General features: G+C 41.8%; 1 protein-coding gene across 1 annotated transcript in view; it reads right to left on the bottom strand.

The window, feature by feature from the left end:
* The window catches only part of SFI1 (SFI1 centrin binding protein), a 50,748-nt gene extending 34,595 nt beyond the window's left edge, over positions 1-16,153 (bottom strand). Inside the window, 6 exon segments of the mRNA XM_045826731.1 lie at positions 893-987; positions 2,197-2,307; positions 8,111-8,182; positions 9,426-9,590; positions 16,051-16,076; positions 16,078-16,153. Of these exon segments, the coding sequence (XP_045682687.1) occupies positions 893-987; positions 2,197-2,307; positions 8,111-8,182; positions 9,426-9,590; positions 16,051-16,076; positions 16,078-16,146 (538 nt within the window). The 5' untranslated portion in view covers positions 16,147-16,153.
* Between the last annotated feature and the right edge of the window lie 109 nt (positions 16,154-16,262).

Raw genomic sequence — 16,262 nt, forward strand, 5'->3', positions numbered from 1 at the left:
CCTTGGATGAGGGTAAAAAAAAAATTAGCAAATTGAACCCAGCAATACATAAAGATTGGTGTTAATTTGAAGAATGTATGGCTGGTTCAAAATTCAAAAGTCACTCTATATAATTCAACATATTAACAAACTAAAAAAATGGCCACAGAATCACCTCAAAATAGAGAAAAATGATGACAAAATCCAACATCTATTAATGATAAAAGTGCTCATAAAACTAGGAATATAAGAGAACCTCCTTGACCTGATAAAGGATATCTACAAATAACCTATAGTTAATATCACATCTAAAGGTTAAAAACCAAAAGCTTTCCCCCTAAGAGCAGGAATGAGACAAGGATGCCCACTCTCACAACCCCTGTTCAGTGTCACGCTGGAAGCCCTAGACAATGCAATAAAGATATCCTGGAAAGGAAGGAATAAAGCTGTCTCTGTTTACCGATGACTGTAGAGAAAATCCCATTCAATCTACATAAAAGATCCTAGAACTAGTAAATGAATTTAGCAAGGCTGCAGGATATACAAGATCCATAAGTAAAACCACAGAACTTTCAGGAGAAAATCTTTGCAACTTTGGATTAAGTAGAATTCTTACACAAGCTATCAGAAACACAATCCATAAGACAAAAATTTGATGAACTGTACTTCATCAAAATTAAAAACTTTTGCTCTGTAAGAGACACTACTGAGAATGAAAAGAAAACCACCAACTGGGAGAAAATATTTACGAATGGGGGAAGCTATGCATGTGAAGGGGCAGAAGGCATATGGGTAATCACTGTACCTGCTCCTCAATTTTGCTGTGAATCTAAAACTGCTCCCAAAAACTGAAATCTTAATAAAGGAAAGTCAGTCTGGGCATTTTCTTTAGACATGCATCTCCGTTTCTCACCATAATCTTCGGCTCTCACGTACTTGTTCTTCACAGCCTGCCGCTGACGCACGTAGGCCTTCCAGGTCTGGAACGCCAGACCATACAAGTAATACCTGCGGAGCCAAAGAAGCAAATGCCCTTTCTTTAAAGCAGAACAATTCCTAATTTGTTGTACCCAGTCCCTACTCAGGAGAAATTACCATGAACATTTCCGATACAGAACATATCTATATCCTGAGCTAAAATTTCATTTCCTGTGGTCATGGTAAAACCTGCGGTCCTTGACAGAGTGTTGTTCCCCACACCTCACAGTGTCACTGAGGAGAAAAGCCTTGGCCTTTGTGAGAATGGCTTCGCCTTCAGCATCCACAAAGCCCTAATGTCTGGAATGACAGTCACAATCAACTTAATGTCTACAGTATGTAAAACATCACTCTTCTCCTCTGCACTAAAACATGGTCAATGACACTTTTTTTCCTTTCTTTTCCTTCTCAATACATACACTAGACACATTCCGACATCAGTCCCTCTGTATTTCCACCACCCCATTTCCTAAGACTTAATGTCATACTCTAGCAGATGAGAGTTATTCAATGTATCTAAATATCAGATACATTGTATATTAGATACATTATATATTTTGTCTAAAATATATAAATCAAAACCCGTACAAGAGAGAAACTAAATAAAGAAGTGATTATAATGAGAGTAAACATCATTTTAAACACACAATGTGTAAGATTTATTGGTTATGTATTTTCTCCTATAATCAGTATAAATTAAAATAACTTATGTTACAGAAGTAAAAATTAGACAGAAGTAAAACTCATGCCCTGGCTGGTGGGGCTTAATGGATTGAGCACTGGCCTGTGGGCCAAAAGGTTGCTGGTTCGGTTCCCAGTCAGGGCTGGGTTGTGGACCAGGCCCTTGGCTGGGGGCCTGCGAAAGGCAGGCAATCGATGTTTCTCTCTCACATCAATGTTTCTCTTCCTCTCTTTCTCCCTCCTTTCCCCTCTCTCTAAAAATAAATAAATAAAATGTAAAACAACAACAAAAAAGGAGTGAAAGTGAAGGAGAAAACCCTACTCGAACCACTAGCGTGACCAATACCTAACGGTCACTGGAATTAGAGGAGTGTCTGTGTGTGTGTGCCCACGCGCACATGTGTTGGGTTTGACTCCAGGTTTTGATCTTGTCACTCTGAGAGAGTTTGAAGAAAAACAGGAAACGATTCAGAACTATTCTCTCTGACCATAAGCATGCCAAGGAACGATTTGACAACGTGTACGAGTAAACGTGGGGTGACACAAACGACATCTGACCTGTAGTGACAGTCGGCTCGAACACAGAGTTTCCACTCTCGATGGCACACCCACCACTCTTCTTTCCACTCCTCGAAGGCCTTCCGGAGTATTCTTTGCCTGTAGTGGAACCTAGGGCAAGGGAAAAAGCAGAGATACGCGATGATGTTGAAACTGCTCTCTCTTCCCAAAGCGCAGTTTCCTATTGCCACTGCTTTCTCACAGTAAGGTGTGGTTCATGATTTGGTAACACCAAAATAAAGTAAAAATAGACATATTTAACATCTTCAGATCAAAAACAGAGCTACTTAAACTAGAAATGAGGCCTAAAATTTTATACTGTATCTCCTACCAATGAAAGATGTTAATGTAAATAAAAACATGACTTTTCAAGTACCCTAAGTGAGTTGAGAATTATTCTCAAATTTTTTCACTCACCAGGCTAAAGAATTTTTTTGAATAGTAAAAAGTGGTAGCTCACTTCTCACACAGGCAAGCAAAAGTTATAAAATAAGTCAATGCCTACTGAGGGGAAAATAATGAGGGGGAACAAGAAGGAAAACAGAAGAGCAGAGACACTGTGTCGACCCTAACGAGGCACTGCCAAGCTGATTCGCAACTCACGGACTCTAGTCCTGTCACCCCCCTTGAACTGCCTCTCATGGTTCTGCAGCCCACTGACATATACTTCCCCCTCACCCACGCCCAGTTTCAAAAAACCAGCCTGTGAAGATGTACACAGGGAAGCTCAACTCACTGTTGGTCACAATAATAAAAAAGAAATACTGCATATGTCCACTAAAAGAAGGCAGGTTAAATTCAATCAATGCCATGTGGTCATTTTTTTAAAGATTTTATTTATTTATTTTTAGAGAGGGAAGGGAAGGAGAAAGAGAGAGAGAGAGAGAAACATCAATGTGTGGTTGCTGGGGGCTGTGGCCTGAAACCCAGGCATGTGCCCTGACTGGGAATCAAACCTGCGATGCTTTGGTTCGCAGCCCACGCTCAATCCACTGAGCTATGCCAGCCAGGTCATTATTTTAATAAATGAACTGAAACTAAGGATACTGATAGGGAGAGATACCAAAAAAAAAAAAAAGTTGGTAGGTGAAAAAAAAATAAAGTCACCTCACAGTATATATAACATAATGCCATTTTTAAAAAATTAACATTTTTGTATTTTGGTACCCATCTTTTTGAATTATTAATGTAATATATACCAAATACATATATATTTTAAAGTACATGTGCACCTATTCATATTTTTATATATGTGTGTATATACATATATACATGACTTTATTACATGTATAAAAAGCCTGTAAATAGGGTGGAAACGGGAGGGAGGTGGGGAGGGCTGCGGGGGTGGGCTGGGATGGGAGTAAAGGACAGAAAACTGTACTTGAACAACAATTAAAATTTAAAAAAGGGAAAAAAAAGCCTGGAAAGATCTCCAGAATCCCAAACTATTACCAGGGGTTCCCTCTCAGGATGTGATTATAAAAGACCAGTATTTCATACATTATACATTTCTGTAGTTTAAAAAAGTTTAACAATAACTTTGTTCATGATTTTTAAATACTGTAAAGTAAAAGAACTACTTCCGTTTGCACATGTGCTTTCTTCTACCATCTACTATTTACCTACTTCCTCCCCTTCCTAAAACCTCCCTGAAACAGCAGCAAATACATTCGAAAGGTGTAAGCCCACAAAGACAAAGAGACTAGGAGCAACGAAGAGAGACAAGGGATGTCAACAGATTCGGACAATGGAAAGCAGGCGAGTGAATCAACAGATCAGAGAAAGCAGAGGGGGAAGTATCCTGTGGTGGGGAAGTCAAGAAGCAACCAGCTGGTGGCACAAGCTCCAGAAGTGGGTGGGAACAGGGGGCGTCAGGAGGAGGGAGCCCTGGGTGGAGAAGAAACACAGGATTATTTGTAAGCCTGTGGGTGAGGAAGTGAGGCCCCTGCATCCCATTATTTAGCCAAGCAGAGACTCAGGTTCAGCTCTGGAGAGGGTCAACCAGAGAGGCACTGGATTCTAGAATCCCAGGCAGAGCTCTGGGGAAGTCTGTGAACCAAGAGTCGGAGACCCACATTTCCTCTCCTCTGCTGGCAGCCAAGCTTCAACCACCGTCACCCACCTCCACCCCACCCCAGGAGAAGGTTGACGGACCCCTTTCCTCTGGGAAAACTGATCAGCCAAAGGGAAAAGGCCGTCAGACACTCACATCAGGAGGTCCCCAAGTGGAACTGTCTGCTCTCTGCTTCAAAAGTCTGAAGTGAAAGCCCTGGCCAGGTAACCCCGTTGGTGAGAGTGTCGTCCCTGATATGCCAAAGCTGAAAAAAGTCTGAAGCGAAGCCCTCAACTTACAGGTCCCTGGGCATCGATATAAAAGCTTCTAAAATTAGCATTTTAGTGTCTAACGAAAATGTGAACAGATAATAAAAGGGTCTCTTGACATTTGAGGGAAAGTTCCAACATGAGACTGTGCCCAGAAACACACAGAAAAAGAGAGCTTCAAAGAAACAGACAACATAAGCAGAAAAAAATCTTAAAAACAAATAAATCACTAAATTAACCTAAAAATTATAAGCCTCCCGGATGCTACTTTTTTAAACAAATAGGAACATTTGAAGAACAAAAAAGATCTCTTGAATATTAAAAATATGACAGAAATGAAAAAAGATCCGCAGACAGGTATAACGAAAGGTGATCAGCCCTGTTCGGGCAGCTCAGCGGGCTGGAGCACTGTCCCGAAATGACACGGCTGCGGATCCAGGTCAGGGCGCACACAGGGATCAACCAATGGATGCATAACTATGGGGAACAACAAATCGATGTTTCTCTCTCTTTCTCTCTCCTCCCTCCCTTCTTCTCACTCTAAAATCAATAAATACATTTTTTTTAAAAAAAGAGTGCAAGTTGAAAACAACCACCCCATCACAAACTTCTAATCAATGGGAACACGGTGTCAGAACTCTAATTCTGATAGGTGGCTAAAAGAACAAATATTCTCACTCTCCCATTCTGTAATTTTGGAAACTGAGGCCCAGAGCCATAACTTATCCCCAGTTCAAACAATTAGGGTCTGGGTTATGACCAAGACCCAGGTCTCCTAAAGTCCAGTCCGGTATTCTTTCCCCCATAGCCAGCCACCACAAAAGAGAGAACAAGAAACAAGTAAAAAGAGAAAGTAAAGCAGCGTGGCAAACACCAGTCAATAGCTAACCCAGCACCCTCTGCCAAGAGTCTGCTTCCTCATGGACATCCTTACAGAGGCTGGAAAGAACGGTTTGTCCCCAGCCTCCTCTGCATCAAAAGGTGGCCGGCAGCATAGCCCTGGCCAGTGAGGCAGAAGCAGAACACAGCTGGGGGTTTCCAGGAACGTTCTGCTTTCCTGACAAAGACACAGACAGAACTGATAGCACCCTTCCCCCTCCTTCCTGTGTAGAGCTAGACAGTCTCTTGCACTTATATGATGTCATCTCTGAGGTCAAAGGGTCGATATGCTAAGGATGGCGAACCAGATGGTACTGGAAGGCTGAGTCTTTGATGGCCTCACTGAACAGCTGAACCAATACCAACCTCCAGAGTGCTTCTGAGAAAAGGCAAATCCCAATTTGTTTAAGCCAGCACCAAACTTTCCTGGAGTCAAACGCATTCCTCAGTAATACTATCACCGTTTCCCAAATACTTGGGCTATAAATAGGTATTACTTGAAGAGAGACTTCCAGCTAAATATGGGTCAAATGTAAGTTAAATATAATTAAGTAGGAAAAGGATCTGGGGAAGACGGTGGAGGTGGCAACATTGTTCAATCTCTGAATCCCCATAAAACACACAGGACAGCCCTGTAGCAAAACCAAAAACTCATGGATGGATTACAACATAAACAGGTGACAAGACAGCCTCATGCATCCAAAAGGCGGGCAGGTGCGCACAAACCACCAACAGTCAAAAGACCGGCGCGGCAGAACATTTGTGTAGGAAACAAAGGAGCAGTGCGGTGGCCTGTGAGGAGTGGGATAAAAGTTGTGTGAATGTGGTCTCTCCCGCTCTCTCAGCAAACTAGCGCAAGTTTCTTCTTCCTTCTTCACAAGTTCATGGACAGATTTGTTCTCCGTGTACATCTTAGCAACTTCAGCAGACATTCATTTCCTCTTTCCTTATTACGTCTAGGGTTTTCACCTTTTCACTTAAAGGAGGCGCTTTTAGCTTCTCTTTGGCATACCCAAACTGTTGGCATCACTAGCCTTGCACTTTAGGGCCATTATTAAGCAAAATAAGGGTAACTTGAACTCTAGCACTGTGGTACCACAACGGCTGATCTGACAACTGAGACACCACTAAGTGGCTAAGAGGGCATGCAACATATATCACATGGATACTCTGGACAAAGAGATGATTCACTTCCTGGGTGCGACAGAGTGGAACAGTGCAAGCTTTCATCACGCTAGTCAGAATGGCGTGCCATTTAAAACTTACAGATTGTTTATCTCTGGAATTTTCCATTTAATATTTTCAGATCGCAGTTGACCACAAGTAACTGAAACTGCAGATTAGGGAGACTACTGTATATTATATTCTTAAGGAAGTCCTTAAAAGAAAAATAAACAAGCATATAAACTTCTAAGCAAACAGTGGGAAAAATGAATAAAATACTCAACTGAATAAAAAATAACAAAAACAAGAGACTTCCGGTAATGGCAAACTGGGTAATTCAGATTAATACTCTACCTGAGAACAAGAAAAGAAGGACAAAAAAAGATATTTGGGGCATTCAAGAGCTACCAGGCAGTGAAGGGGAGCAGGGCCAAGGTGCAGAAGAAGGGAGAGCAGAGGTGAGCCACACCTGACGTCTGCACCTGGGATGGGCTGTTGCCACATTGGGAGCTCCACCGGACACAAAGGAGATGGGAACAGTGAGCCACGCCCCACCACCCCCACCTACAGGGTATACAAAGAAAAGATTCTGGAGAACACACACAGGCCAAGTTTGCTTGAGAGACCTTGAATCAAGGGACCTTGGGAAATGTTCCCGATTAGGAAAGCCAGACTTCAGGAAAATAAAACAGGAAAGACTGTAGTAAGGGGAGAGGGAAGGGCGTGAGAACCCACAACATTTGGTTTTATTTATTTTTCTTTTGTTTTAAGATTTTTAATTTATTTTTATTTTTAGAGAGAAGGCAAGGAAGGGAGAAGGAAATGGAAAGAAACATCCATGTGTGGTTGCCTCCCATGAGCCCTCCAATGGAGACCTGGCCTCCAACCCAGCCATGTGCCCTGACTGGGAACTGAACCGGCAACCTTTTGGTTTGCAGGCCTGCGCTCAATCCACTGAGCTACACCAGTTAGGGAATAACATCTGTTTTTAAAAAATGCTTACATTTTCAATGGTTGCCAATTCTCCCTCTGAAACATAACCTCCATCAGCCCCTTCTCTACACCCCACTTACTGCAGTGTCCCTGACCCCTATGGCTCCCCCTTGCGGTCCATTCTGGGCACAACAGCTAAAACTATCAACCAAAACCCAAAGCAGTAAGTGGGAGCTTATACAAAGCGAGGATGTGGCAGGACTTTCTCTTGAGTCACATTTCATTCCCATTGCCAGTGCCAACTTTTTCCCTCAATCAAGTGAATTTGTCCATCTTGCCAGTGCCCTTAAAGATCTCATTTACTTCTGGGCAAGTACTTTTTTCCCAGAGGGTATTAGCTCTCCTGGTTTACTTGATGATTCCTTCAAACACTCATTCAGTCAAACTAATTAGTGTTAAATTACCATTTTATTAAATGCCTGCTGGAGGCTGGGGCAGGAGCATGGAAGGTATGTTACACACGCCATAATAAAGGTTATATATATGTGGGCTTAATCAAACAAACAAACAAACAAACTGAACTCGGAGGAAGTTTGGTGTTCTGAGCTAATACTACCTGGCTTTAGAGGGAAATACTCTTCCAAAAGTTTTTCGAATCCACAAATACAAAAACTTCCTGGTCACACATCTGAAAGAAGAAAAGAAAGGATACACACATTTTAAAACTCCATTTGGCTTATTTCATCAGCTCTCTGGATAAGAGAGGGAAACCTTAAGGTCCCAGGAGGAGAGAGATACTAGTATGAGTCAAAAGGTGAATCAGAGCTAATCTTGCATCAAATAGAGCATAGGACGGGACATGTTTATAAAGCGAAAATCAAGATTATTTTTTTAAATACTTTCAATATAATGCATTGTCAGTGAAGACTTCAGAGTTGAGGAAAAGGAAGTCTGTGATAATGCTTTTTTTGTATTATTCTTCCTACCTAAAACACTTGGCAAGGGCCCACTTACCCATCAAGGCTCATCTTTAATGCCTGCTCCTGTGTGATGCCCTCCTGGACCTTCCTCAACCCAAGCAGCGGGAAGAGCCTTGCACTCCCAGCACTCTGTTCCATCATGTAAACACTATGACACCAAATCAGTCACCGGCTCGCAGGTGCCTGTTGCTCCCTCTGCCCTGTGAGCCCGAGAGCAGCTGCTGCGTCTTACAGTACCCTCAGAACCTAGCAGTCCTGGCACACACACGCAACGTTGACTTGCCTTGGCCAGTTCATCTCCAGGTTTGGTTTGGAATGCTCTTCTTCCTCCTGCCCTTTATCTGGCTTGTTCTTATGTGATGCTTCAGAACTTAGCTTACGCTTCCTGCAGGAAGTCACTGCTGGCTACACTAGCATGGCTGTCCTCGCCACGTGAACCTGTGGTGCCACATCCTCCCCTTTCAGTGCACTTACACACTTCACTGTACTGGTCGTGTAATGGTCTGTCAAGCATATCTGACCTTTCATGAGGTCAAGGGCCAGGAATGTCTTATTCACCTCACATGCTCAGCATCTAGCACAACATCTGGCCAAGGAGGCCACATGATATATTTTACTGAATGCAGAAATGGAACCCTTTGATGGATCTAATCAAGAGAAAGAGAAAATGATCCTTTTTTTTTTTTGGACCCTGCTTAGACTTTTTCTGGGAAACTATAGTTTACACCTTGTCAGGTACAACTAAAGAATGTGAATGAAAACACTCAATGATGGATTTTATGTCTGCAGAATTCTAAACAGTTCCTTTTCTCCCGAACATTTCACAGTCAAGAGAAGACACCAAGATGTCCAACTAACTGAGACAGGAGAATAAGAATCATCCCTTCATTTTAACCAGAAGGGAGAACAAGGGAAAAATCACTGCGGGCAGGTGACCACGCGCATGCTCACCTGATGCGCAATTCTCTTAACCGACCCCTCTGGGTCCGAGCGTGAGGCTGCACCGGATGACGGGAACGAGGCATCTCACTCCGGATCCCAGAGAAGGCAGAAGACTTCTTGTTGGACAGTATCTTTGGAGAATAGAGTTTCTTAACTGTACCATCTCTAAAAGACCTTAAATTCGAGGTGTAAGGGGGAGAGGACAGAATCAAATTATCTCTGCATTGATGCAAATACCTCTTAACATACAAGTAAAAGTAAATTCATCGAGACAGGTTGATGGTAACTATGCTTCAAGGACAGTGAGCAGCCCACGCTGACAGCAATACCTGCCAGCCCCCAGAGGTGGGCACTGCTGAGCTGGCTCTAGGCAGAAACTGCAGGGCTAGAGGATACCACGAGTCATTGATCCTAACATTTTCATGTGTCATTTTAAGGCTAATCACTTACAAATTAAAAACATTCTTTTCTATAAAAACAAAAAATCATCTTAGGAACGATTTTCATACAAAGTGACTTTTACACCAATATGAAACCATATACTTTCATAAAAAACTAAATTCTAACTTTTAATCCCATTTCAGAAACATTAAGGGATTGCATTATTAGGATGAATGCATGATTTTTAAGAAATGGATGGCAGAGATCTGCCTGCAGGAGACACCTAGAAACAATGACATCCCATCAGCAGTGAGCACACCTAGAGCTTAAATACTGCTTATGAAGTACTATCCCCTACTAAAAGGAACCAGGGCTCCTTGGAGATTTTCAGGTCTGGGACAAGGAAAATACAAGATGAGCCTGGAATATCTTTTTAGGTCAGAAAATAAAGAAGCGTTCAAAGAATGATGGTGCATTTCAAAAAGACACAGAAGCCTCCCCCTGGCTAGTGTGGCTCAGTGGATTGAGAACCAATGTTCTCAGTGTTCTCTCAGGCGTGCCTGCGAACCAAGGGGTTGCCAGTCAGCGCACATGCCTGGATTATGGACCAGATCCCCATTTGGGGGCATGCGAGTCAACCAGTCAATGTTTCTCTCCCTCTTTTTCCCCTCCCTTCCTCTCTCTCTCTCTCAAAATAAGTAAATAAAATATTTTAAAAAGAAAAGACATAGGAGCCAGCTTGAAAGGGCTCCCACTGTCCAAATCTTTCACCCATTAATAAGTGAAAAATAAAATAGAAATTCATAAATAAATAAATCCACTAAATAAAATAGAAATCCATAAATCCACACTGATATAAATAAATAGATGAATAAATAAATACATGTGGGAGAATGAAAAAGCTCTACTTTGCAGTAGAATGCCAAATAAACTTAGAAGGAAATTAGAAAAGCATCATTTAAGAACTATTACAATAATAACTGATTCAGATAAGAACCATCAATGGACGCAAAAACAAGTAGGTGCTAGTTTATGAGGAACAGGACATCAATGTAGTTTCAAAAAGTACCTCCCCACAGAATACTTATTCATTACTTTATAGGGGAGAAACCCGGCAGAAATTCCCTCAACTAAGGGGTAAAAGTTAACATCAGTGGTGATGGGACCTAGTCAGCATGACGTTCCTCCTGATATTGACGCCCTAAGAAAAACACAGCCTCGCTTCTGTGATATTCCTGCCAAAAATGCACAGCCTCAATTTAATCGTGAAGAACCATTGAACAAACCCAAATTGAGAAATATACGTAAAAGCTCAAGTGTTCTGAACTTTTAAAAACTGCTTAGGTCATTCATGTAAGATAAGGAAAGACTGAAAAAGATTTCCAAATTAAAGGAGACTAAAAAAAAATACACACACACACACACACACACACACACACACACACGTGATCCTGGACCAGAAAGGATAGGAATAAAAGAGAAAGTTTTTCTTATATTTTGTTGTTTTCTTTTGTTACAACATTTTTGGGACAGCTGGCCTCAACTTACTCTGAAATGGTAGAAGTAAAATATAGATATAAATCTACAGGTATATCGATACAGATATAGTTGATTCTCATTGTTTGCCATAATTATGTTCTATAAAGTCAAATAAATACTGAATTAGTGAATATATTGAACCAGTGTTCTTAGAGGAAATTCATGGTTAGGTTCCCGTGAGCCTTCAAAACATCTTCAGCAATCAGGCAATACATAACCGTGTTTTATGTGTACTTCTGTTTAAAGACACTTTTTTTAATACACATAGTGATTCATTAACATTGAACTTCTGGCCATCAGCACTAGAACGCATCCTGAACAAAGTCTGTCTAACACACTGATTTCTTCCAAGAGATACATCATGGCCTTCTTGTGCTTAGGAACACGAGACAACACTTCAGCACTGTGCTTGGGTGCCTCTGTAAACAGAGAAGTCATCGACAAGAAGCACAAAACTGTGAAAACATGGCCTTACACAGGATGAAAAGAAGGACACTTGTTTTACATTACGAGAGCTGAAACGAGAAGACAGAGTATAGCCTTGCTGGACCTCCACTGGGAACACATACACTGAGTTTTGCCCCTCTGCGCATGCCCGCAAATGACAGGAAAATGCCAAGAGAGAAACAGAGACAGACAGACGAACGTGGCAAAATGTTAATAATAGGAGAATCTGGAAGAAGAAAGGTTTATAGTTCTTTGTCCTATGCTTTTAACATTTCATAACGTTTGAAATTATTTCAAAATAAAAGGTTAACAAAAAAATTTTAAATAAATAATCCATCCCACTCACTTTAAAATAAAAAGAGGCCCCAAAAGGTTCAAAGCCCAGGAAGGTATTCTGTCACACTGGTGGCAGGTTTGCTGAGACAGTGCCCCTTCGAAGCCCTGCGGCCTAATCAGACAGGGGGTCGGCACTCAGCAGAAGCTGAGTGCAGAAGCTTGGGAAGCCCAAGCCGGAGGCCACCCCTGTCCCCACTGCTCCCTCCTCTCGTCAGCCTCCCTGGGCTCCTCCTTAACACCTAGCAATTCAAGCAGCACATGAACTATTTACAGATCTGGAAGTTTAAAGACATAGAGATATCAACATCAGTGTAAGTCTGGTAGCCCCAGAAAGCTAAATCATTCTAACAAAAAAATCAACACCTAAAGGAAGAGATTAGAAACTGAAATTATATATCTCTTTACCTATGTGCCTGTTTCCCATAACCTATAAGTAAGCCTCATGATGACAAGGACAATTTTTATTTGATAATACATACTCGGTCCCTAACATACTGCCAGGGACATGGTAGGTACTCATAAGACATTTGTTAAATTATATAAGGGAGGAAGAGTAGAAGAATGGAAAGGTTGAAAGAAATATGAAATGGTTCAAACAGGCGCTTTCAAAACACAATACCAATAAGCCAAAAATTATGAAAAACAGGGGAGGAGCCTGGCTTAACTAAAAATACAGTAATTGTATTACTGTGTATTACTATGTTTTCAACAGGAAGATATGATTAGCCAAGAGGTACAAATAAAAGTGAGGAGAAAGACAGAACTTGAAAATGTTCACGGAAAAGCACCCGGGGAAGCCATGCCCGACCAATTCGTTTGACAATGTACTTTGCAGATGTGTCCTGTAGCGTGCTTATCCACTCAGTATTAAGAACCTACAACAAAGGCAGACCTAAGGCTACAAAGGCAAATATGTATTTAAAGTTAAGATGTTGCACAACAAGCAAACAAGATGTGGACAGCTTACAGCAAGTGCACAAAGGACACCACCACACAACCGCTGCCTACCCTCTCCTTCTTCCACAGAAAAAATGTTCGGTTGGGCACATGGCTGGCTGCCCAGAATAAAGACTAAATTTCTCAGGTCCCCCTGCTACTAACTTCTGAAATTACGGTAGGATCATCAGGTGCCAGCTTCCAGTAATGTCTTAAGAGCCAGCAAATGCACACTTTTCCTTCTTCCTCCACTGTGAGGCCCAGAATGGCTGTGAACTTGGACTGGGAGAATGAGGACCACTCCCTAGGGGGAGTGGAGAAGGGGAAGGTTCCAGCCCATGAGGACCTTATTGGACAGAACAATCACAACAGCTCTAGGCCACTTACCCACAGATTTCCCATATGTGAAAGGGGAATAACTTCTATCTTATTTAGCATCTGTGGTTTTCGATTTTCTGAACCTAATCCAAACTTATAGAGCAGGACTATTATTGCCAACAGAACAGGAGGCATGGAATGGTAAAAAGTGAGGCTGGGAAATGGGCTGAGGAGAAGCCCTCGAAGGAAAGCTAAGGAGCTTGGACTGGAGCCCAAAGGCAACAAGAGTGACTGGAAAGTGACTCTAAGTGACTTCTAAGTAGAAAAAGGGTGACAGTCAGATTTGCATTTTGATACCGTCATTCTAGCAGTCATGGACATGAAGCATCAACTATGTTTCCAAACTGATTTCAAACTCCCTAAGAAATCTTCTGAATGTAACATGGTTTCCTGCATCTAGTGCCTTCCTGGGAGAGGGGTGGCATACATCGCTGGTTTCCCTGACAATTATAATTCTCAATATAAACTAAAAGACTGGTACTTTATCCATTGGAATGATTCAAAGTAAATGCCATTGTAGTTTGTACATCAGTTTAATAAACACAAGTCCATCTCCAAAAGACTCAGGGGCCACACACAACATTGAGGGTATGGGTGAGTGGAAACTATTGCAGTCTGGCAGGAATTTCTGGTCTGGGCTTTACCAGAGTCAGAGAATTACAAGCCTTAAAACAGGTTAAAGGTGATTCCTGACCAGTAATATATCAAAGAGACTAAAAGAGGGAAATGTAAATCATTTCTGGAAGAAGCCACCTTCATGAGTATAAAGACATTCCTATACATAATTTATTTATTTATTTTTTATTTAATAGAGAAAGGGGAGGAGAGGGAGAGAGGGAGAGAAACATCAATGTGCCAGAGAATCATTGATTGGTTGCCCCTCGCATGCCCCCAACCAGGGACCTGGCCCACACCCAGGCCTGTGCCCTGACCAGGAATCAAACCAGTGACCCTTCAACTTGCAAGACAATGCAATTGCCCCAGCCAGGGCAATTTAAGATTTTATTTATTTTCCGAGAGAGAGGAAGGGAGCAAGAAAGCAGGAGAGAAACATCGATGCGTTAGAGAAACATCAATTAGTTGCCTCTTGCACACCCCCAACTGGGGACCTAGCCCACAACCCAGGCATGTGCCCTGACTGGGAATCAAACCAGTGGCCCTTTGGTTCACAGGCCGGCGCTGAATCAACTGAGGATTTCTTTTTTTGACACTGTCAAGACAAAACATAAAAACAAATTTTCTCTACAAAGCATTTTTAGCATAATGAATATGTATGTTTTTTCAGGGTATAGGTAATCTACCCTTCTCCCGATTATCTTCATAGAAGAGTCTCAATGACTCAGGAATTCTCAGTGTCACAGTGCTTAAGGCTTGAATAAAATGTTTTCTCCCAATGCAATTGGCTTGAGTGTCTTCTTCCAGCACCAGAAGGGCTGCCTCTCTATGGACAGCTTTGATCTCTGCTCCCAAATGTGTGTCCATTTGGAGAATGAGTTCATCCAGATCAATGTCCTGACTGATTGGCATGGAGAGAAACTGTTGGTTGAACATTTCCCTCCTAGTTGCTGCATCTGGTAAAGGCACATAGACAATTCTATCAATTCTTCCAGGCCGCATCACAACGTTGGGCAGTTAGTAGCTGTCAAAACTGTCACATCTTTTAACGGTCCAATGCCATCCATTTCCATTAGGAGCTGAGCCAACACAAGGTCGGCCCTACGTACTCCCAGAATCTGAAGAACTGCCCCTTCCAACTGCTAAGGCATCCAGTTCATCAAGGAAAATAATGGAAGGAGCTACCACTCTTGCTTTTCCGAAGGCCTCTCCAACCGCTCTTTCAGATTCACCAACATATGGATTCGTTAATGCATGTTCCTTTATGGCTAAGAAATTCAGTCCAACCTCATTAGCCAAAGGCTTTGCAATTAGTGTTTTAGAGTATCCAGGTGGCCCATACCAAAGAATTCCTTTTAATTCCTTCAGGTGGCTGAATACCCATTCAGATGAGACTTGGAGGTTTCAAGGGCCATTTCATAACCTGTTTCAATTTTGGTCTGATATTTTCCAGTCCTCCTGTATCTACCCAGGATGCAACTGGGACATCATCTGCAACCTCCCTCATGGCACTACTTGTCATTCATGCCCTGGGAGAATTCATTCAGAGTAATCTTCACCGACCCAGGCACCTTGCTGTCAAGGAGGTTAGGCTGTTTCTTCAGGACTCTCTGCAAAGCACAGAAACCTGTTGCACTGTGGCACTTCCCTGTGTACTGCTCTAGAGAAGACAGTACAGTCTGTCTTTTTCACTGCGGTAGCCCCAGCACCCAGTGCAAGGTATGGCTCAATAAATGAATCAAAATCAAAACATTAAAGATAGATATTTCTACACACGTAAGACAGTTTTTCATTGTAACGTAAGTTATGAAGTGATCTTTGGATGAGAAGAAACCCAAAATCAACAACAAAAATTCCTTACCCAAACTTCATATCTCACCATTCATAATTTAGGAAAACACTTTTTTTCTATTATTTACTATTTTCACACAAAAAAAATATTTACAGGCTTTTATATGAGCCACAATTTCAGGTGGCTTTTTTGTAAAATCCCATCACTCACCTGGAGTCAACCTTCCTCTCCATTCTCACGCTTAATCTCTTTTTGATGGAAATTCAACCAGTGGCTTAATATACACTTATTGAGCAGATTCTTCATGAATCAATTCCTTTTATCTTCTCTTCTAACTATAAGAAAAAAGGGAATAAGAGTAAATTATCTGAAGCCTCTTAGGAGCCACATTTCTAACAGCTACACGCCAGTTTTTACTCTTA

This window comes from Phyllostomus hastatus, unplaced genomic scaffold, assembly GCF_019186645.2.
Source record: "Phyllostomus hastatus isolate PE091 unplaced genomic scaffold, TTU_PhHast_1.1 phas_scaffold_760, whole genome shotgun sequence".
NCBI lineage: Eukaryota > Metazoa > Chordata > Mammalia > Chiroptera > Phyllostomidae > Phyllostomus > Phyllostomus hastatus.